The sequence below is a fragment of the Gracilinanus agilis genome, chromosome 3 (genome assembly GCF_016433145.1).
Source record: "Gracilinanus agilis isolate LMUSP501 chromosome 3, AgileGrace, whole genome shotgun sequence".
Taxonomy (NCBI): Eukaryota; Metazoa; Chordata; class Mammalia; order Didelphimorphia; family Didelphidae; genus Gracilinanus; species Gracilinanus agilis.
In genome coordinates this window covers 356,320,431-356,345,314 of record NC_058132.1, presented here as the reverse complement: position 1 = coordinate 356,345,314, position 24,884 = coordinate 356,320,431, and the positions used below count along the sequence as shown (strand labels likewise).

Here is a 24,884-nt window from a genome sequence, read left to right as displayed (position 1 = left end):
AGGAAAGGAAGGAAGGAAGGAAGGAAGGAAGGAAGGAAGGAAGGAAGGAAGGAAGGAACTCTTCCTTCTAAAGGACTTGAAGCTATCATAAGTTTTTAGAGCTAGAACAGAACTTAGACACCAGAATGCAACCTCCTCATTTTATAAAGATTAAATGATTTGCCCAGAGGTATCCAGGTAGTGAGTATCTGAAGTGAGTTTCGAAGCCATGTTTTTTTTTACTCCAAGTCTAGCACTCTATCTCCTATATTACATTGTCTCTTATGCCTTCAAGGAAGACATTTTGTTCAAATACAAAGTACATACAAAATATATTCAAAATCAAAACAAGGCATTTTGAGTGAGATACTGTACTAGCTGCCATACGGATGAGGAACCTCACATAAAAAGGAATGCTTAATTTTAACTTAGAAGAAATTAAGAGACAGAGGTGAGCGGGAGTGCATTCTAAGCATGAGGGCCAACCAGTGCAAAACACAGAGACATGAGATGGAATATCATGTCTGAAGGCCAGAAAGACAACTAGTTTGACTGGATCATAGAGTATGTGAAGGGGAATGTTGTACAATATCCTTGAGAAGGAAGGTTAGAGCCAAGTTATTCAGGTCTTTTAATAACAAATAGAAGAGTATGTACAAGTAATAGAGAACCATTGTAGTTTCTTGAGCAAAGGACTGACTTGGTCATATCTAGGCTTAAGGAATATCTTTTTGGCAGCAGTGTAGAAGATGTAATGAAGAGGGAAGAGATTTGAATCAAAGAAAGACAGCAAACATTTATTTAGTGCTTAATAGGTGCTAAAGACCATAGTAAATGCTAGGCATTCAAATACAAATAAAAAGAAAGATGGTTCCCCTTCCCTTCCTAATGCAGGGAGTAAACATACAAAATACAGGCAGCACAGTAAATAAAGTGCTGGGCTTACAGTCAGAAAGATTCATATTCCTAAGCTCAAATATTATTAGCTAAATTAGTTATCTAGCAAATGTGCTCAATTCTAAATCAACCTCAGATATTTACTAGCTCCATGACCCTGAGCAAGTCATTTAACTCTGTTTTCCTCAGTTTATTCATACGTACAATGAGCTGAAGAAATAAATGGCAAGCCACTCCAGTATTTTTGCCAAGAAAATCCCAAACAGGGTCATGGAGAAGTGGTCATGACTGACAAACAAGTGAATGATGCCAAAAAGTATGCAAAATGGATTTGAAAGGGGGCATGGAATGAAGGTGCTTACCAGGGGCTGGCAATGAAGTCCTAAATCCTATGTGAGAGAAGAATGAAAGTTGAAAACTTTCAGCCCCTCCTCCCAGTGGAAGCCCTGAGGAGAACTTATTAATAGGAAAGCCAAAAGAAGTGATTATAATAGACGAGTGATTCCCAAAGTGGGTGCCACCACCCCCTGGTGGGTGCTGCAGCGATCCAGAGAGGCGGCGATGGCCACAGGTGCATTTATCTTTCCTATTAATTGCTATTAAAATTTTAAAAAAATTAATTTCCAGGGGGCTAAGTAATATTTTTTTTCTGGAAAGGGGGCGGTAGGCCAAAAAAGTCTGGGAACCACTGTAAGAGACTATGCAAGAGATGATGAGAACCTTTATAGGAAGCCAAGTGTAAGGAAGGCATACATTCTAGACATGGGGACCATCTGTTCAAAGGTCTGGAGGCAGAAGATGTATTATAAGGTACAGAAACAGATAGCAAGCCAGTTTGAGCAGAATGAAGAGTGTGGGAAGGTTAATAATGTGAATAATATTGGAAGGTAAATTTAAGACAGATTAGGAGGTTGGTGGGAGGTTAAATAATAGGCAGAAATATTTGTATTTTTTTCCTCAAATTATTATAGGTGTTATTAAAGATTTTAAGTAGGAAGATGTTTTAAGAATATGAATTTAGTAGCTTGTAAAAGAGAGAGACTGATGTCAAGGAGACCACATAGGAAGCTGTTACAGTAGTCTAGGCAAGAGGTAATAAAATCCTGAACTATAGAGTATATTCTGTGAGATTGGAAAGAATAGATGCAAAATACATAAAAGGAAGACCAACAAGACTGGCCAACTTATTGGATATGAGATCTGAGGGAGAGAGAAGAAGCAAGGATAATTCCAAAGGTGACAATAGGACAAGGATAATATTCCCACCCCTGTTAACTCCTGACTCAACTATTTAGACTGGGCTTGCAGAGTTTGAAAAGGGCTAGTGTTCTTCCAGTAATGGTGATCATTAGTTTGTCCTTTTCTCCTAACTGATGTAACCATAAAGCTTTCAGTAATATCAATTAGCCAGCCATACAAAGCCTAAAGAGAAGAGTTGGGGAACTATTTTTTAAAATTTTATTTATTCAATATTTAATTATTCAGACTTTTTTTCTTTTTTTCAGCCTTGATAAAACATTGTGGGCATTATGAAAGAACTACATGGCCCCACTTTCTATCTTCATAGAACATATAATCTAGCTGAAATAACTGGAAAGTTATTTTGATTGACTTCTTTTCCCTTTTTGTCTCATTTTTGTGTTATTATGTCAGTTACTTAATATAAATTTACTAGAAATTACAAACATTCATCATCTTCTCTAATGCCTAGTTAGTAAGTGGCTGTGAGACTTTGGTGAATTTTTTTTCTTTCAGGTTTTCAAGTTCCTCACTTCTAAAATTATGTAACTAAGCTAGTTGATGTTTAATGCTAGTTATAGCTTTTTTTAAAATTCCCCAATTACATGTCAATAGAATTTTTAATAATTATTTTCTGAAATTTTGCAATCCATGTTATCTTGGAGATTTCCCCTCCATGAGATGGCAGATAATATAACTGTGCATATATCATCATACAGTATGTATTTCCATTTTCATTATGCTGTGAAAGAAAATAGCTATCATTTATACAATTAAAAATATGAAGGAAATGAAATGAAAAATGGTTTGCTTCAATGGGCATTCAGACTCCATCAGTTCCTTCTGTGGTGGTGGATGCCTTTTTGGTCATGAGTCCCTTAGAGTTGTCCTGGATCCTTGCATTGCTAATAATAGTTCAATCATTCACAGTTGATCATCATACTTTATTGCTGATGCTGTGTACAAGTTCTCCTGGTTCTGCTTACTTTACTTTTCATTTTTTCATCTTTCCAGGTTTTTTTGCGATTGTCCTATTCATCATTTCTTATGGCAAAATAGCATTCCATTACAAGCACATACCACTTGTTTAGCCATTCCCTATTTGATGGACACTCCCTCAATTTCTAATTCTTTGCCACCAGAAAGAAAAGAGCTGTTACAAATATTTTTAGGCAAGTGTGTCATTTCTCCTACCTTTCATCTCTTAGGGATATAAACCAAGATGTTAGGTCACAGGGTGTACATATTCTTATAGTTTTAAAAGTCTCTAATTCTAAATAATTCCCTTTATTTTATAAAGGGGATTTTATATATGTATTTCCAGAAATAGGCAGTATTCTATCCTGTGTCCATAGTCTTGTGGGGTCAGGAATCATAATGTAACAATATACTGCCCTCTATTATTGCAACAGTTATTTAAGAGTTTTCTTTTAAAAATATATTCATGGGGAGCATGGATAAATGAAAACCAAAGACCTCCTCTGTCTCTTGTCTGACACATGCCAGATACTGTGCTCGACAGGAAAATATGTTGATTCTCAGGTCAGAGCAAGAAGCAAAAATAATTGTTTTTAAGTTTTTTTTCTTTTCCTTCCTCTTTGTGAAAATAGATAAAATAATTAAAGTAGGAGGGGAATCTCTAGTTCCCTTAGAAATCAAGGGTCCTTAATCTGGGCTTTGTGAAATTTTTGTGGATTTTGATAACAGCTTTTCTTTTCTTTCTTTTTTAAACCCTTAACTTCTGTGTATTGACTTATAGGTGGAAGAGTGGTAGAAGAGTGGTAAGGGTAAGCAATGGGGGTCAAGTGACTTACCCAGGGTCACACAGCTAGGAAGTGTCTGAGGCCAGATTTGAACCTAGGACCTCTCTATAGGCCTGACTCTCAATCTACTGAGCTACCCAGCTGCCTCCCAACAGCTTTTCAACATACAGAATTGATTTCCTTTGTAATCATGATATATTTTATTTTTCCATTTAAATATTTTATATTATTATTAAGTAATATTTTATTTTTCTCAATTACTTATAAAAACAGTTTCTCACATTCATTTTCTAACATTTCGAGTTCCACATTTTCTCTCTACCTCCCTCCCCTTCCTCTCCCTGAGAGAGGAATAATTTGATATAACATTTAAATATTTTATATTGAGAAAGTAGGTTTGCCCTCCCTATAACAGATGACCATGACATAAAAATGGTTAAAAACTACTGATTTAGATCATCCTTACCTGAAGTAATGAAATCCTAGATGATTAAGAGTTGATTGGGGGTAAAAATCTTAACTGCAAGAACAGTAAGACTCTGTAGTCAAATAGATCTCATTTCCCCTCATAATCTATAGGGTTTCTATGGAACTTTTCAAGTTTCCAAATGCACATGACCCTTCCCTCAACATCTAGGTCATTAATTTTGGCCAAGTCTCATCCTTAATTAGCATTCTTTAATACAACATCTTCAAAGTCTTCCAACCTCAGTCTCTAACTTCTCTTCCACCTCCATTTCACATCTCTCTTCCAAGGCTTCTATCTGAAGGCAAAATTATACTGCACGCTCTTCTCCAAGCCACCTTATCTTCTTCCATCTGCCATTACTTGGTCATATTTGGCCGTTTCATTATTCCCCAAAAGTCTTACTCCTACCACTGATTTTTTAAATCTTCCTAGCTTTCAAGATCCAGTTTAAATGCCACTCTTACATGAAATCTCCCTATCTTCCATAAAATTGTCTTATTTTTAAGTCATCTATCTTGTCTCAAAACTCACAACCCCACTCCTATTAATCTGTAATTAATTCAATTCAATAAACATTTATGGAAAGCTTATCACATGACAGATATTGTATAAAGAGTAGGGAATCAAAAAACAAACATTCTCTACCCTGAAGTAGTCGACTTTGTATTGGAGATTGATCTGTGGAAACTAAGCATTATATATATATAGTGATGGTGAAGGGAGGAAGGTAAGAGGAGGAAGGATGGATGGAGAGAGTTCAGAATCAGAGAGAGCCCAGGATCTGAGAGCCTCAGGGCTCAAGAGAATGAGAGAGCTCTATAGGGTCCTGGGTAGAGAGAGTGAAAAGGCGTCAAAATTCTCTCTTTTATACTTTCTCCAGCACCTCTCACAAAGGAAGTGGGAGGTGTCAGGGGAAGTTGTAGCAGGGAGTCCTGGAAGATGTAGTCTTCCAGGGCTTAGAATAATTATAAACTGCACATTTTAAATATATATATATGTATATATATATATTAAGTGAAAGGACTCACGAAGTTATTCAAAGTGATTTCTTTTTACAAAAAATCTAACTTAATTTTTTTCATTTTATACTACTTTATTTCCAATTATACATTATATTTTATATACAAATATATGTCCAAGTATATATACATGCATATATAAATCTACACACATGTGTATGTATATATCAGTGGTTCCCAAAATTTTTGGCCTACTGCTCCCTTTCCAGAAAAAAATATTACTTAGCCACCTGGAAATTAATTTTTAAAAAATTTTAATAGCAATTAATAGGAAAGATAAATGCACCTGTGGCCATCACTGCCCTCCTGGATCACTGCAGCACGCACCAGGGGGCGGTAGCACCCACTTTTGGAATCACCAGTATATATAGACAAATGTAAACATAAACACACACACACATATATAAATATATATGTATATATCCAAGTAAGGATCCACTTTCCTATACATGAAACTACCCTTTATAACAAAGATTTTTTTTAAATTTTAAACCCTTAACTTCTGTGTATTGACTTATAGGTGGAAGATTGGTAAGGGTAGCCAATGGGGGTCAAGTGACTTGCCCAGGGTCACACAGCTGGGAAGTGTCTGAAGCCAGATTTGAACCTAGGACCTCTCGTCTCTAGGCCTGGCTCTCAATCCACTGAGCTACCCAGCTGCCCTATAACAAAGATTTTTAAAGGAGAAAAGAAAAAGAAAAAGTCAATCAAAACGTCAACTGTGTCTTGACAGTATATGTACTATTATAATATCACAGTCTTCCAACTTTGCAAAGTAGGAATGAGATACACTTCCTGAGTTCTTTACTAATGCCACAGTTGGCCATTATTGTAAGATATTGCATTTTTTTAAATTTTATTTTGTTGTTTTATTATTGTTCTTTCTGTAGCTATTGTGCAGATAATCAGAATGTCTCTTCAAGAGGTGGAGAGCAGCAGTTACTGAGAGATTCAGTAACTTCTGAAGGATCCAGAACCTGAGCTGTGCTTTGAAACAAGCTAGGGATTCTAGGAGGTAGATCTCCTGTTCTAGTCTGCAAAGGCCTGACATGGAATATGTATAACTCTTGTCTGAGGAATAGCTTAGCTTAGTCCTGAGAGGCACATCAGATTTACTGAAAAGCAATGAATTTTTCAGCAATAGCTAAGGGTAGATTCAAGTCAGCACTAATTGACTTGAGAGCTGATTGTTAAATTTTCAGTGTGAGCATTGACACCTCAAGAAATAAGCAATTACTACAAATCAAAGCTTGTTTATTTCTTTGATGAATGGCTAAACTTAAGGAAATATTAATAATGTAGATTAAACTTAAAAATGTTGTGCATATACTCTTTTTCCTGGAGGGCCTAAGTTGTTAGACATTTGCTGGCACACTTCTTAGCAAGAACTTAATGAATTTATCACTAGAGTGGAAGCTAATAAGTAATGATGATGATGACAATTGGCACTTACATAGAGCTTTAAGATTTGCAAGATGCTTTCCTCTGGACTTCACCATGCCCCAGAAACTTCTTCATCTTGCAATGTGGCTTCATCCCTAGTTCTCATACCTTCTTGGTACCCTTGGTCCCAGAAGTCCCTCCCTCTGTTTGGAGACCTCTCCTCCCAGAATTTCTATTTAAGGAATAGCTCAGGTCAGCCATATCTTCTTTTCCCTGCCCACCACTTTTCTGTTTACTTTTGTACATTGTCTCTCCCATTATACTGTGAGCTCCTTAAGAGCAGGAATTGGCTTTTGCCTTATTTTGCATCCTCAGCACTTAGCATAATGCCTGACATAGTGGACACTTAATAATTGTTTATTTGTTAACTGACTTTATTTTTATTAACATTATCAATGTTCTATTGTACTTTTATTTACTTGGTTAAATATTTTTAAATGGTACTAGAGAAAGAACCTCTTATTCAGTTTCTTTTTTTTTACATTTAATTTTTATTTGATTTGTTCTTCAATTATATATAAACCAAACATTTTAATATTAGGGTTTTTCTTTTAAATTTTGAGTCCCCTTTTCTCTCTTACTCCCTTCCTCCTTGAGAAGGCAAGCATATAGACTACACATGTGCATTGATCAACATCTATTATCTAATTTGAATATCTCAACACTCCTAGCTACAGCCACCCTTGAAGACTGTCTACAGAGAGGCAGAAAGGCATCTTGATCTGACTTGGTTGAATGGAGTACATGACCTGATGAAATAACAACTCCTTTAAGTATTATAGTATAGTTATATACAGCTCATCTCCCCTATGATAAAATCTTTGAGGGCAGTTTTTGTACCTTATATGCCTTTATATCCACTCCAGTGTCTAGTACAACTCTCTCATGCTTTAATGTTTCTTGACTAGAATCAAATGGACTAAAACTTCTTTGTCCTAATGAAAAAAAAAATAGAAGGCTTGCCAAAGAAAACATTTTCTTTTCTGTTTTCCTATTGGAAAATCTTTTGAGTTATGTTGAACTTTGAAATTGATGTATCTGTATGTCTTTCTCAGGTACGGTGCCTAATAAGCCCGAAGGTGGAATGTCCTGGCCCGTGATTGTGGCAAGTCTGCTTTTTATCTGCCTCTTTCTATTTGGTCTTGGAATAAGAAAATGGTGTCAGTACTTGAAGGAAATGTGAGTATTCCATCAGGATGAAGAAGCAGATTGCTTAATGGGTGGAGACTGGTGGTACTTTTCACTCTATATTTTCAGGATTCTTTTAATTCATACTCATGGGAGTTCTTCAATAATATTATTTTTGTTCACTCATTTCAGTTGTGTCTGACTCTTTGTGAACCCTTTTTAGAGTTTTCTTGACAAATATTCTAGAAAGTTTTTTCCCTTTCCTTTTTCAGTTCATTTTACAAAAAATAAACTGAGGCAAAAAGAGTTAAATGATTTGCTCAGGATCACACAGCTAATACATATCTGGGGCCAGATTTGAACTCAAAAAGTTGAGTCTTTCCAACTCCAGGCATGGTACCCTATCTGCTGTGCCTCATAGCTTCCCACTTTATTAATGGGGGAAAAAAAACTAAAACACAGAGAGGTAATATAGATTGTTCAGAGTCATAAGGCCAGGAATAAAGGATTATAGAATTCAAATTTAGAAGCAACTAGTAGACATCATCAAGTCAAACCTCTCTCCCTACGTAAAACATTATTTTATAATTGGGAAAAAAAAGGCCAAAAACATAAATAACTTGCAAATGTCAAATTAGAAGGATTCAAACTCAGTTATCCTATCTTCAGACTCAATTTTTTCTCCTATATGCCACAATGAATAATAATTAGCCTTAGTGCAAAACATTTCCTTCACAACAATATTAGTATTAGAAGCTAGAAGGGTTACCATCACAAATTTAGAGAAAATGGAAATACATCTCAGAGACTTGGCCAGGATAACACAACTACTAAGAATAAGAGCTGGGATTTGAACCAAAGTGCTAATTCGAAGACCAATGTGCGCTTCACTATTCCACAGTCTCCTAAGACTATTCTTCATTTACTTGGCCAAGTCTTAGCAGTCATTCATTTATCAGGCTGAACAAATCAGTGTGTGTGAAATGAGAAATGAGCCTCACTCCTGTCCAAAACCTAAACTGGGTTTTCTTTTAAATCTTCATTATTTTTCATTTTCATGCATCTCTGAACTGTCTGGGCCCAGCTGAGCCTGGATGTCGAAGTGTGAAATTAGGGGAGAAAGTAATCTCAAGAAAAATTTCTAGCCCTTTTCCAACAAAGTGAGCTTTTAGGGAATTTTTTTAGATAGAAGGGGCAGGGGAGGTAGAGAAGAAGTGAAGGATTTATATACCCTCTTCTATACCTGAAAAGACACTGAATGACATACTGAATAGAGTATAGCACTGGAAAGTAGGACTTGGATTCAAATCTTGCCTCAGACACACCTAATAATTTGTTGCTCTTTAGCAAGCCACTAAAACTCTGATTTCTCATCTGCAAAATGGTAATAATACTTACCTTCCAGATTTGCATAACATTTAAAGGCTGTTCTCAAAAGCATAAAACATTATAAAAATACGAGCTATTATCCTTATGTTTCAGGGAAGGAAAAAACACTTTCTAAAATCTTTCAGGCCCTATCAAATGAAGAGCCTTTGAATTCAGAGCACTGGGGTTGATATCCAACTTCTGACTCTTTACTTCCTTTGTGACCTTGAGCATGTCATTTAATCTCAGTTTTGTTTTGTTTTGTTTTGTTTTGCTTTGTTTTGTTTTTTATCAGTAAAATGAAGGATTGGGTTTTGACCTCAAAGCGAAGTCCTTTGCAGTTCTAGGTCTGTGAATATCCAACAAACAGTGAGACCTCCTGAGCTCTAGTTTTCTCAATTGTCAATGAGAGCAATAGCTGCCTTTCCAATTTGATACAGTTGTCGTGAAGATGATGTCAAGTAATAATTTATGTAAAGTAGTAATGCTCCATGTCCAGAGAAACCACTAGCAACTAGCAGTCAGGGCTCTGTCCCAGGTACTAGCATGGGAAAGGAGGAGGAGTAATTTTTTCACGGAGTTTCTATTCCCTTGCCTGGACCTCAGGATCTTATTCCTATAGAGTCTCAAAGTCACTGTTTTTCTCACCTGAAACCCCTTGTGACAAATCAGTTCAGGACCAAAAAGGGGCAAGGATTAGCAGTGAAGACAAATGAAGCTGACAGCCACCATCCCTATCAGCTTAGCCTCATCACACACACTTCCTGCCTTCCCACTGTGCCCCCTGGGAACTGTTCTCTTTAGTTAACAAAATCCTCTTCATCTTAGAGCTCTTCCTCCCATATTCTAAACATTTTCCTCATTAAAACCCAGTTTCTTTTGAGGACACCTTGTCTCTTGGCATCCTGTCCAAAGCTAACTGCCTCTTATCTAACACCCCTTTACATACAAGACCAGAAGTTGACATACTCCTTGCTTTCCGCTCCCATATTCAGTCCTATCTTCTGCCAGCATCACTTAGCACTCACTTGTCCCTTAAATTTTAATCCTTGTTGCAATCATCTATGGAATTCTAAAATGCTTTCTTTTCCTAAGAAAGTTTAGTACCTAACTCACAGTCTTCTTCCTCATCTCAAAGCACTCCAAAATCCTAGACATCCTAGTTCTTCAAACTATTTCAATCTCATGATCTCTATTTCTAAGCTAAAATTCTCCCTTATCCATGAATAGAAGTGCTTATACCTTAGACCACTGGTATCAAACTCAAATGCAAAAAGGGAGTCACTGAATAGTAACGAAGGATCCTTTTGGACACAGAGTAACTTAAAAAATCACATATTAACATTACGTAAATTTTATTGTATTTTTATTTATATTGTTAAATATTTCCCAATTACTTCTTAATTTAATTATGACAGTGTTATGGGCTACATGTAAGCCTCAGGCTATACGTTTGTCACCTATGCCTTAGTCTGCAGTTTCTTAATTTACATTCTCTCAATGGACAGATAGCAGATCTATGAAACTGGAAGGGGGAAAATACCTCATGGTTTTTACTTTCCTCTTAATGAAATTTAACATTTTATTTAGTTATTTAAAAACATTATTTGAAGAAGGAATCTATACTCTACACCAGACTGCCAAAGGGTTCCATGGAACAAATTATGTTAAGAATTCGTGACTTAAAGGCCCCAAGCCTTGAATTCAACTGGCTTTTCTCCAAGAATGTAGAATGTACCAGAATGTAGAATTATCTTTGTCTGTATTAGTGTCAATAACCATCACAACCATCATCAGTAATAGCAGCTATAAGCACTGCCTAATATAAATCTACTTTTCTAAATAAAAAGTTCATATTAGTTTGGAAAAATAACCCACAATTAGTTCAAATTGGACAATGCATATAAAAGATCTTCTCTATCACCTGTTGCTATGAGAGGAGACGGAGGTCAAATTCACATAACACTCTTTTTTTCAAAAGCTCTAAGATTTTGATACAGTTGTAAAGCAAGCATAATCCAAAAACTTAAGTCCTATATCTACTGTTGTCATCTAACAACTGAATGATCTTGAGGAAATCATTGAAATTCTCTTGAGACTTAGTTTCCTAATCTATAAAATAGAGTTAACCACTGCCTATCTCACAGTGTTGTAAGAATCAAGTGAGAGTGCATTTAGGAAAGTGGTTTTTCCAAAGCTACAAAGCCTCAGTGAAAGGCATTATTAATTATACCCTACAGAATACAATGCCATCTACATATACTCTACTGGAGTCTCAATCTGATGCCTCATTATGTTGAGAAAGTAATCCCAGGCTCATGTTTGAGAGGATCATAGAATCATAGAAGTTTAGAGTCATGATTTATGAGTCATCTAATCTAGCCCATCCTTGAACAGGAATTTCCCCTAAAGAATCCCTAATAATTTGTCTTCTTGAAAACTAAAAGAGAAGATTCCTCCATTGGCAGCCCATTGCACCTCTGGACAAATCTATTGCTAGAAGGTTTTTCTTTATTTTGTGGGAAAATCTACCCATGCAAATTTCACCCATTATTTCTAGTTATTTCTTCTAGGATCAAGCAAACCAACAATAATATTATATTATTATATAATACATGTCATATATTATATAAATTATACAGTGTCTCAAATAAGTGATCACAATTTTCATATACTGCCTATGTCTTTCCTTTTTCATATTAAAATTTTATTTCCTCAATAAATCTTTATATGCATTCATTTATATTCAGTCACTGACTAATCCTGGTCACTTTCTGCTGGATATGTTATATTTCATCAATGCCCTTTCTAAAACAAAGTGCTCAAAACAAAACACAATATTGCAGAGATGTGATCTGACCAAAACAAATGATTGTATAATAATCCAGCCCTCGATCTGGACTTAGACTTATATTACCAAAGCCTGAGAGATCACAATAACTTGTCTGACTTACGTATCACATTTTGAATCATTTTAAGCTTGCAGTCCATTAAATAATCCCAGATCTTGTGCACATTTGTGGGTATGTATTAATGAATCATGCTTTTCTTATCCTGTATTGTCCAGCTTATTTTTATTTTAATCTAAATTATACCTTTGCTTTTATCCCTATCAAATATTATCAATTTTATTTTGGCCTATTTTAATTATTTACTGGGATCTTTTGAGATACAGATCATTTTATCATGAAGTTTATCAGCTATACTTTTTTTTTTAATGAACCCTTAATTTCGGTGTATTGTCTCATAGGTGGAAGAGGGGTAAGGGTGGGCAATGGGGGTCAAGTGACTTGCCCAGGGTCACACAGCTGGGAAGTGGCTGAGGCTGGGTTTGAACCTAGGGCCTCCTGTCTCTAGGCCTGGCTCTCAATCCACTGAGCTACCCAGCTGCCCACAGCTATACTTCTTAAATGGCACAGCAGATAGAGAATTAGGTTTGGAGTCAGGCTTGAATCTTGTCTCATACATATACTAACTGTGTGGCCCTGGACAGCTCATTTAGCATCAATTTTCTCTTCTGTGAAATAGAGATTAGAATAGGATAGCACCTGCCTAACAGGGTTTTTGTGAGTATCAAATATGTAAAAATTTTTGCAAACACTAAAGGACTATATAAATGCTAGTTATTATCATGTCATATACAAAAATGAGTTAAATTCCTGTGAATAATGATCACCATAAAGTGGCAGCATATATTCAAATTCATAGTATATAAGATTATAATGTGTGTATATTTATGGTTATTGGCTCCAGTTTGATAGAAATATGAAGTATGAATTTGAATGATGTGACCACTTCTTGAGATTCATAATTCATATTAATTGGGACCCAGCTATAAAAGTTAGATAAACTTTCCATAAATGTCTTCATCCTAGTCACTAATTTGTAGGCTGAACAGAAACAAAAACAAATACTTAGGATATAAAGATTTCATTAATAATCATCCTTCAATTGACATTGATCCCTGATCACTTACCTTTTGTTCTGGTTGTTTAATTATTTCCAAGTCTAGTCTACTTAAATATAAACTCATGTAGCTCATATCCTTCTAGCTTGTCAAGGATATCCAGTTAAGTAATCCTATCAAATCTCATCTTACAGTACTCTTCGATTTCTACATAATTTTTCAAAAATTACTAAGATGTTCCTCAACAATCATATATGCAAGTTCCAGCAGTATCCTGGTTATAGTTAATCTGGAGTTAAGAGATCTTTTATCTCAAAATATATGTAAGGGTGGATTGAGCAGCTCTGTTGAACTCATTTAAAATACAATGGTCTGGCCACATGACAAAATGTGTTGGCATCTTCCAGGTCCCAGCAAGGATACATGCCTCTTATGATGAAGTAATAAGGGAGGAGTTAAGGTCTATAAATCTGTCTCCTCAGAGGTTATTTTCCAATCAGAAACATTGTGAGATGTCCAAGAGAAGGATTCAGTCATGAGCTCTCCTGGGTTTTATATAGACTTTTTAAAAAACATTTATTAATGTTCATTTTTAACATAGTTACATGATTCATGCTCCTACTTTCCCCTTCACCCCCCCCCCCTGCACTCCCCCTACCCATGGCCGATGCACATTTCCACTGGTTTTAACATGTGTCATTGATCAAGACCTATTTCCAAATTGTTGTTAGTTGCATTGGTGTGGTTGTTTTGAGTCTACATCCCCAATCATGTCCACCCCAACCCATGCATTCAAGCAGTTGCTTTTCTTCTGTTTCCACTCCTGTAGTTCTTCCTCTGAATGTGGGTAGTGTTCTTTACCATAAGTTCCTCACGACTGTCCTGTGTCATTGCATTGCTGCAAGTACAGAAGTCCATTACATTCGATTTTACCACAGTATATCAGTCTCTGTGTACAGTATTCTTCTGGCTCTGCTCCTTTTGCTCTGCATCAATTCCTGGAGATCTTTCCAGTTCACATGGAATTCCTCTAGTTTATTATTCCTTTGAGCACAATAGTATTCCATCACCAGCATATACCACAACTTGTTCAGCCATTCCCCAATTGAAGGACATACCCTCCTTTTCCAGTTTTTTGCCACCACAAAAAGCACAGCTATTAATATTTTTGTACAAGTCTGTTTATCTATGATCTCTTTGGGGTACAAACCCAACAATGGTATGGCTGGATCAAAGGGCAGGCATTCTTTTATAGCCCTTTAAGCATAGTTCCAAATTACCAGCCAGAATGGTTGGATCAGTTCACAACTCTACAGGCAATGCATTAATGTCCCAATTTTGCCACATCCCCTCCAGCATTCATTACTCTCCCCTTCTTTCATTTTAGCCAATCTGCTAGGTGTGAGGTGATACCTCAGAGTAGTTTTGATTTGCATTTCTCTAATTATTAGAGATTTAGAACACTTTCTCATGTGCTTATTGATACTTTTGATTTCTTACCTGAGAATTGCCTATTCATGTCTCTTGCCCATTTTTCAATTGGGGAATGGCTTAATTTTTTATACAATTGATTTAACTCCTTGTATATTTGAGTAATTAGACCCCTGTCAGAGTTTTTTGTTATAAAGATTTTTTCCCAATTTGTTGTTTCCCTTCTGATTTTGGCTGCATTATTTTTGTTTGTACAAAAGCTTTTTAGTTTAATATAATCAAAACCATTTAATTTACATTTATATAGACTTTTGCCAGAGTTGAGGAGGCCATTTGGGACTGTGGAGAGAGACAACTGATCTGATTTAATTAATAAATTAACTTAAAAGTTTAAAAATTATATAAGTATAAGTTATTGCTGTATTATTATTTTAATCTTATAGTTGGCTTAACAGAGTTATTGCTATTGTTTTTAGTTATTCATTTATTGTGGTTATAAAATCTCTGTTAATTATTTTTGTCCTATTATTTCCAATCAAAAGATAATCCTTTTTGGTGTCAGTCAATAGGCAAAATAACATCAATTAGTTCTGCTTTCTCTTAAGTGACTATAATTATCATTCCTTAAGTAATGGTCTCAACTGTTTGATGGTATTTTTTTATCCCCAGGATAGGTATAATAATCATAAATAAGTTTCCTTTGTATTTGCTGCCAACTTCAGTTTGTTCTAAGCTTTAACATACCCAACATTCAACTTAAAATACCATGATATTCTTTATATTTCTCTTTTGTTATTTGCCTTTGTGTCCCTCTCCCATGCATTTCATCTTTGTCTTAAAAAAAAAAAACTAAGTAGATCAATGTATTTCCCATACACCTACATTTTGCCTCTTTAGACAACTCACCCTTTTTTCTTTATTAAAATATTTTGTTTATCTTGACGACACTTTATTTTATATACACTCCTCATATAATTGTAGGCCATAAATAGAAATTACAATAATAATTATTATAACCAAAACAACTACAGAGATAATAATCCAAATGAGTCAAATCAAGACTCACAATGACATATCCAAAATGCGGCTTGTCCATGCTATACTCACAGTGGAAATCTCTCTCAATGAGGGGAACCCCATGAGGAATGGCCAAGGACCTTTATGAAGGTCTTAAAGAGGAGAAAGGACTCTGGAATCAGAGAGTGAAACCTTGATTTCCCAGATCCTGATATCTTAACATCAGTTATCCCAGTCTAGTCTCCCCCACATAGTAATGAACCTCATGTAACCCTAAAAGTTGGGAACACATATTATTATTGCCTCCTAGATACTGGAGCTTCCAGATCAGTTTTGATGAGTAATCAAAAAATTAAACCAGATGCTGAATGCAGTTTTATTGGCTCTTTAAATGTAGTACGTATATCAGGAACACCTTTAAAGGTCTCAAAGCTTTCCCTTGTAATGGTATCTGTGGAACCCCTAGCAGTAGAACATTCTTTTCTTTTAATGCCTAGTTGCCCTATAAATTTGTTATAGAGAGACCTATTATGTAAATTTAGAGCCACAATAACATGCTCTCAAGATGGCACTATGACACTAGAATTGCCTGAGGAATCTTTACATGTGTTCCCTGACTTCTCTCAGACAGTCAGGAGGTAAAGGAGTCTCCCACCTTTGAAATACCAACTGATATACCTGAATCTCTCTGGGCCACATCTTCTTCTGATGTATGCCTACTTAAATCAGCTGTTCCTGTTCAAATTAAAAGAAAAGGTGGCCAACCTCCTTCCATTGCTTAGTATCCCCGATCAAAAGAGGCAATTGAGGGAATTACCTCCATAATAAATTTGTTAATTGAGCAAGGAATAATAATTCCATGCAAATCTCAATATAATAAAACTATTTTACCTGTTAAAAAGCCCAAATTAGGCCCCCAAAGAAAATACGTATATAGATTTGTACAAGATTTAAGAGTGATAATCATGTCATAAAAAGACATCCTGTGGTCCCAACTCCAGCCACAATTATCTCCTCTATTCCTAGCATAGTTACATACTTTACTATAGTAGACTTGTGTTCAGAATTTTTATCAATACTAATTCATAAAAATTCCATGTATATATTTGCCTTCACCTGGAAAGGAACACAGGGAACCTGGTGCTGGCTGCCACAATGGTTCATGGACAGGCCTACATTATTCTCACAAATTTTGAGTCAAAACTTAGAAAATATTAAATTTAAGAATAGCTGCTTGATACAATATGTGGATGATTTGCTCTTCGCCTCACCAAATGTCACAATATTCCAAGAAGATAGCAAAAATCTCCTTTTATAACTACATAAGAGAGGCCACAAGGTCTCAAAGGCAAAAGTTCAGTGGTGTCACCCCAAAGTGGGATATTTAGGGTTCATTTTAATTGCTGGTGTCCATTCATTTTACCTAAGTGCATTGAAGATATTAAAAAATTGAGCTCTCTCTTCCCTAAGAAACAGTTGAGATCAATTTTAGGAGCAACAGGATTTTGTAGACAATGGATCCTTTGCTATGGGAAAATCACTAAACCTGTTATAGAACTAACAAAAAATTCAGCCTCTGAACCACTTAGATTAGAGGTGGAATAACTGTCAGCTCTTTCAAAATTAAAACAGGCTATCCTGTCTGCCCCTTCTCTAGACATTTCAGATTACAAAAAAGCCATTTGCTTTGTAGGTACACAAACAGAGAGGGATGCCTTCAGGTGTTTAACCCAAACGTTGGGACCAGTTCAGTATCTGGTTGCTTATTATTCAGCCCAACTGGACCCAGTAGCTTCAGGAGCATCACCATGTCTTAGAGGCATAGCTACCACAGCTATATTAGTAACTAAATCTGCTGATTTAGTATTGGGATGCCCATTAACAATAATGTGTCCACATGAAGTTGAACGATTGTTGCTAAGGCATAGAACATAGGCATTTTCTGATCAAAGACTCACAAGTTATGAAGTAACCTTGTTGGCAATGAGAATAGTACTTTAAAACACTGTGCAACTTTTAACCCTGCCAACTTGCTTCCAGATTTACCAGATTCAGGAGAACCATTACACAGTTGTGAATCTTTAGTGTCCATGGCTGAAAAGCCTCAAGATAATCTCCTGGACACTCCTTTAAGATAACCCAGCTCTAGTTTTATTCACAGCTGGTTCTTCTTTCATGATGGATGGCATATGGTACACTGGAGCTCCTGTAGTTACAGAATTTACCACTCTGTGGTCAGTTTCACTGCCCACAAATACAAATGCTCAAGATGCAGAACTTATAGCTCTAAAACATGTCTATATAATTGCCAAAGACAAAAAAGCAACAATTTACATAGATTCCAGGTATGCATTTGGAATTTGTCATGAAGAGGGTATGTTATGGCTTCAAAGGGGATTTTCACCATCAGCTGGAAAATGTATAGCAAATGCAGAAATAATTAATGAAGTTCTTTCTGCTCTCCAGCTACCTGAATACCTAATCATAGTTCATTGCTCTGTCCATGTACTGTCTCTAGAGGGAACCACCAGGCAGATGTTACTCCAAAACTTGCTGCCTTAGAAGGCCCTGAATTAATCTTAACTTTGGCAACAAGTAACAATTAGATTTATTCCTTTCCTATAATGAAAAGGAAGTGGAAAATGGAAACAAAATTCAAAGCAAAACAGATCAATGGAGTATGGGTGTTTTTATCACCAAATATGCCAATTCATTCATAAAAATGGTCACTTTGACACCCAGGGCATTGTAGACTCTGTTAAGAGGGTATGGATAGCCCCTGGTATAACTACCATAGCCTCTAAAGTGTGGGCAGACTGCCCCACCTGCCAAGCATTTAACTAACATGCCTTTCATGGCAAAGCATTTGGTGGGCGTCCTTTGACTTACACACCTTTTGAACAACTGCAAATTGATTTTATTACAATGCCAAAGGCTGGGCATTATAAATTTTGTCTAGTCTTAGTGGATCAGCTAACCACATGGCCAGAAGCATTTCCTTCCACCCGAGCCACAATGGCTTTTGTTGGCAAGGTACTCTTAAAAGAGATTATTCCTCACTTTGGATTGCCAGCATGAATCGATTCAGACAGGGGAACTCATTTTACCAATTGGGTTCTGTCCCAAATTTATTTCTGTTTGGGGATAATTCCTAAATTCCATGTACCATATTATCCCCAGAGCTCAGGCCAAATTGAAAGAATGAACAGAGAATTTAAGAACATGATTGGAAAACTGTGCACTGAGACTCAATTAAAATGGCCTAGAGCTCTCCCTCTAGCTCTATTTTATCTCTGAAGCAGGCCCAGGGGAGATCTATACAACTCACCATTTGAGATGTTTTTGGACATCCCCCTATACAGGCTAAGCCTTTTTCTCTTGCATATACATGGGGTGGTGGAGGGACACTTCTATTGCTTCATATATACAGGAATTGCAAATCAAAATGCGAGAACTCCATGAATCCAGAGCTGCAGTACAAGCAGAACCTATAGACTTCTCTCTTCATGACCTAAACCCAGAACACAAAGTGTACATAAAGAACTTCCAGTGCACTGGAGCAACTCAGTCTGCCCGGAAAGGTCTGTTTCAAGTATTGTTAACCACTCCAACAGATCTCAAAATTTGAGAAAAGGACTCCTGGATTCATTGCTCACATGTAAAGAGAGTACTTTCTATCAACACTGATTAACTGTAACCTGTCACATGCATTGGAGATAAAATTCCATAGACAAGTGGACACTGTTTTGGTTGACAAATTGAATTCCAATTCAACAATTGAATTTTAATTTATTGCTTTTCTTTTTCTTTTCAATAGAATATTTATTTTTTCTTCCTTATTTCTTATACTTAAAGTACATATAATCAATATTAATTTTTTGATAGAATAAGTTTAAAATATCTATTTCCTCTAATATTAATGCATGCCCCAAAGCTTTAGATTATGGAAACCTGCCATTGATTGATAAATATTGTAGGACTGGGATTAATAATTATCAATCAATGGCAGGTTTCCATAGTCTAAAGCTATGCAAAAGAGCCATTGTATAGTGCAAAGAAGCACAAGGTCAAGAAGACCAACAACCCTTATAGGATTAATGAGATCTGCACCAAGACAGAGGACTTGTTTAAGGTTCGAGGTAGTGGTTGTATGATATATGTCAGATGCAGGTCTTCCCCATGTCACATTCTGACAAGTACATAAGTTTAGTTTGGCTGCCATTTTGGCTCCCCTATCCCTGAGAGTGAAGGTAAAATCAGACCAAGGAAACATACTTCCCTTTTACATCAAAATCTAGTCCTTTTACCTCTCTTACAGTGTGGCAATTTATGTAGTCCTGGCTGCCAATGGGTAAATGCAATATTACTGCATTTGTCCTACAGACCTGTGGGAAAGAAATCACTTAAATGGGATTCTGATTTAAGAATCTGTTATGAATTTATTCTTTTTTTACTCAGAAATTTTTATAGACATAGATTTTGATATTTTGGTTTTGATTTTGATTTTCTTTCCTCCCAAAGTTTAACTTTTTCTTCTATTTGTTTTTTTTTTAATGTTTTTGGTTTTTATTTCAATACTTGACTCATGTACCTCATAACTCAACCACATATCCTGAGTTGATCTAGGTGTTGGTCAACACCCTCCTCAGGGGGGATTGTATAATTTTTGCAAAATCCAACATTTAAAAATTATTTGAGAAATATTTCAGGAAAAGTAGCTTGTTAACTCCTCGAATCAATAAAATGAACTGTTTGGAGAGAGTGTCATAAAGAAACCTACACTGCATCAGAAGAACCAGAATGAACTTTGGGACGTAATTGATTGAATTGAATTGATTTATCCTGAATGTAAACTCATATGCCAAAGGGGACTGCCCCCAATTGACTTTTTGTCAATGTGCCTAGCAAACATTGATTTTGAGCTCTCTCTCTTTTATTTCCCTCTTACCTCCAACTGTTGTAGTTTCCTCTTAGAAAGTGCAATATTGTATGCACCTGTAGCTAGAAAATCTTTAGAGTTATAAGCTGGTTGTGTTAAATGATTCACTGGGGATACTAATCTCCCAAAGAATCTCAGGGGGGATTGCGAAGATTGACTCAAACTTTCTTTGTCTATCAATCAGCAATTTTTAAATTAATCAATCAAAAAGTTAAGCACTCCTACTTAATACTAAGTAAGAGAGTTCATGACTCACTTGCTAAAGTGGGTGATAACTCTAGAGGCCACTGCCCTGCCTCTGAGTAGTGCTATACAAAGTGAAAGACTGTAATTGGTTCCCGTTAAAGTGGGGGAAGGGATGTGGAAAAGGACTATAAAAAGTCCTGAACTTCCTTTCCAGGGGGCTTTTTCTTGGGACTACATTTTTGGAGGATGGCTTCAAAGACTCTGCATTGGTGAATTGGGCTGAAGGGGGAGATTCTTTCCCCAAATCCTGTTTTGACTTGCTTGGTGAGTATCTGGCCAACCTTTCCTAGCTTCTGGAGAGATTGGTTCCAGAGAGGCCTTCCTTTCCTGGAGGAGGCTGCATTGGTGGAACCCTTGCTAAATACACCACCAGGTCCTCTGGTTGAAAGTTATTGAGCCCGGGGGCAGCTGGGTAGCTCAGTGGATTGAGAGCCAGGCCTAGAGATGGGAGGTCCAGGGTTCAAATCCGGCCTCAGACACTTCCCAGCTGTGTGACCCTGGGCAAGTCACTGGACCCTCATTGCCTACCCTTACCACTCTTCTGCCTTGGAGCCAATACACAGTATTGACTCCAAGACGGAAGGTAAGGGTTTAAAAAAAAAAAAAGAAAGAAAAGAAAGTTACTGAGCCCTGATGAGGCTGAACTGGACACTGGAGCAACATTTAGAGTGATAGGCTAGATCAGTGGTTCCCAATCTTTTTTGGCCTACTGTACCCTTTCCAGAAAAAAATATTACTTAGCACCCCCTGTCACATACTATCACCACCCCCTTACAGTTATTCACCACCCCCAAATGCACCTCTGGCCATCACTGCCCCCCTGGATCCCTGCAGCACCCACCAGGGGGTGGTGGTGCCCACTTTGGGAATCTCTGGGCTAGATATTTCTCTACCCTCCTCTTACATTTCTCCACTTTCACTCTTTCCACTGAAATAGGTGGATGATCTGTCTGATTGTTGTTGTAGAGGTGAGATACCAAGATTGAGGGTATCCCACAATGAAGGAGCCCAGACAGACTTTCTCAAGGCTCAGCATGCTTCTCAAATTCTTAGGCAGTTTACAAAACAGTTCAAGAGTTTATTTTAAAACCAAGATAAATCAGAAGGGAGGATTAGGGATAGGATGTCCTAATCTAAGAGTTTCTAGCTAAACCAACCCGCTTTCTAAGACTCCTGCAAAGGAGTGTCTTCTGGTCTTCTAACTGCCTACTTCTACATTGTCTGTCTAGAAAATCCCAGCTAAATAACTACCTGAGCTAATAATCTTCCCAGATAATGTTTTGGTTAGATTTAGAGTCTCATAGAGCAGTTAGTCAGATCCCTTTATTTCAGGGATCAACCCTCTTTGAGTTAGGCCTAAGATGGCTTCAGGCCTTCTCACAGACTGTTACTGGCTGGCCAACAGAGATCTTCACAGCAGTTGGGAACACTCTGTCAGGACACAGGAAGATGACTGGATTGCAAGTGTGCAGGATGAATCCCAATAGGATCACAGGATCTGAAGCTTTGGCTTCAAGGGAAAAGGAATCAAACCCCCTCCTCAGCCTGTAGAGATCCTAAGTGGGAGGAAGTTCTCAGCTTTAGGCTATTCCCCCACCAGCAAGTCCAAAAGCCCCTTGCCAGCTCTCTGTGTCCTATTTTATAATGTCCTCTCATTCTTGGAACATAGCCTCTAGTTCCAAGACATGCAGCAATGTCTTGCATACTGCTCTCTGTGCAAAATCTCTCTTATCTGTTTGCATCCATTCTCACCTTTCCTTATAATACTATCTCTTTGTAAATAAAGCTACTAAAAGTCATTTTGACATAAGCTATAAAAATTTTAAATCGGCAACCACAATATTATTTTAGAACTTTCATATTAGCATATAAACTTAATTTTTTAATATTCTTACAATATGACCCTGATTTGTTCAACTATCTCCAATAAATGCATATGGAATTTTTTTCCAGTCTTTTGCTATCACCAGAAAAAGAATTCTCTAAATAATTTGGCATATATAGGACCTTTCTTTTTGTCTTTATATTTTTTCCTACTCCATTTAAAAAATAATTATGCTTTTCCCTTTGCACCCACTCCTCATGCAGTCAGGATTTAAACATTGATTTTTTCCCCTTTCCCATAGCATGGAGAGACCACCGCCATTCAAGCCTCCCCCGCCACCAATCAAGTACACTTGCATCGGAGAAGCAGTTGGAGGTGATTTGCCCTGCCATGAGATGGAAACTCTCTAATCTTTCCTTCTGGGCTTTATTTACTTGCAGTACCTGGCCTCTATCCTACCGAGAAGATAGAGAGTAGAGAGTTGGTGTTCTACATTACTCTTGCCCATCTGTCAGACTTAAAACAGTGCTAAAATGGATGTCAGATGTGAATCACCTCTTTATACAGTTGCTAGCTGGGCCATCTGCATAAGCCTCCAATTGAAACAGGATTCTTGGAAATGTCTCTAGGATCAGTGGTACTCATTCCAAATATTATGATCTTCAGAGATTTTATTGGCTTAATAAGAAATATAATTTAAAGGAAATATCCTTTCAACTTCCTACTGCAGCTGAAAAATGTTGACGGTTTTCATTTTAACTGTGATTAATATGACAGCAGTGGCTATAAGCATGTGCCAGACCCATATCAACCCGTCTATTTTTTTCTGCCAGAATTCTGAGCTATTTACTCACGTGATAATGATCTCTGAAGTTTTGCTGGTTTGCTATGAAAACTGAAAAGAAAAAAAAAATATAGAAGCAAAATACCTAGCAACAAGGCAGAATAATAAAGAGTTCAGGATGGCTTCGCCAACAGCATTCCAAATGGTTATTTTCATTTTAGAATTGACATAAGATTTACAAGGGCAAAATCATGAAATATCTTTTATTCCTTTCTTTCTTCTTGTAATATCCATTGTTTTAGTTTATTTTATTTTTCTTGATACTTGATCCATCTACCAGACTGAAATATTTGGAAAACACAGAGCAGGCAGGAAGGCTAGCAGAATAAAGACTGCTCTGGCATTAGAATTATACTGTCCTCCATGTCCCCAAGCAAAGAATAGCTTTCTGCCTTTTCTTCTTATTGCCTTAGAACACTAAATGACTAAATTGTTGGTTAGCAAATAACCAGTCTTCCCCAAATCTAGCCCATTACATTTCACTCATTCCATTTTTAAATCCAGAGACCATTTTATCCATTCCATCAACTTGCTTTGACCCGTCATGGGACAGGTCAGAGTACTAAGGCAAATCAGCCTTAAAAAATTAACTCTTCTCTCACTTTGCTATTATTTTGCATCTAAACCAGAATACTGTGCATCCAAAGATTGAACAGGTAATGAAGGAGAAAATGTCAGTGAGGTATGCTATTGGTTTTCCAGGGTGACAGCCCACTTTTTCTCTCTTGCCCCTCCCCCAAAGAGGAGGAGGAACAGATGTTAGAGATTCATCAGATGGTTGGCATTTCCTGTGAGGTCTGTGGTCAGAGAAGGAATCTTTAAGCTAATGATCCATCTTTATTCTTTAGAATTCTTAGTGAGGTACTTATCTCTATAAAAGGAGTAAAAGCTACCATTTCCTTTATTTATCATTCCTTTTTGCTCCTCCATTTTAAAACATCAACAAGGCAGCTTTACAGATGCTCTATGTAAAACCATTTGCATGTAATACAGAAATCAAGTTTAGATTATCATTGACTTACAGAAAGGTCATCATACCCTCTCTTCCCTCCCTCCCTTGCACTCTCTCTTTCTCTCCTCAGTCTTGTTTAAAGGAAAAATATACTATGAAAGTCGGGGCACAGATGTGAAAACATTATAGCACAGTTGGCAGATTAATTGTTTAGGCTTCCCATTGTCATTTTTTAGGTAACATTTCTCAGGGCTATTAAGGCCTGAGTGATTTTTACCAAGCAGCAGAGAACCACAGAATTTTTGCAATGTCTCAAAAAAAATTGTTTGCATTATTTATCCTTTGTGATAAACCATCCCTAACATATGCACTTGAGCTCTCTCTGTGTCTCTCTCTTTCTCTCTCTCCCTTTCTCTCT

General features: G+C 36.8%; 1 protein-coding gene across 1 annotated transcript in view; it reads left to right on the top strand.

Moving 5' to 3' along the window:
• CD96 (CD96 molecule) overlaps nucleotides 1–23,080 on the top strand; it is a 130,719-nt gene extending 107,639 nt beyond the window's left edge. Inside the window, exons 12-13 of the mRNA XM_044669187.1 lie at nucleotides 7,865–7,988; nucleotides 22,972–23,080. Coding sequence (XP_044525122.1) covers nucleotides 7,865–7,988; nucleotides 22,972–23,080 — 233 coding nt within the window. The remainder of the gene's footprint in view (nucleotides 1–7,864; nucleotides 7,989–22,971) is intronic.
• Nucleotides 23,081–24,884: the final 1,804 nt, after the last annotated feature.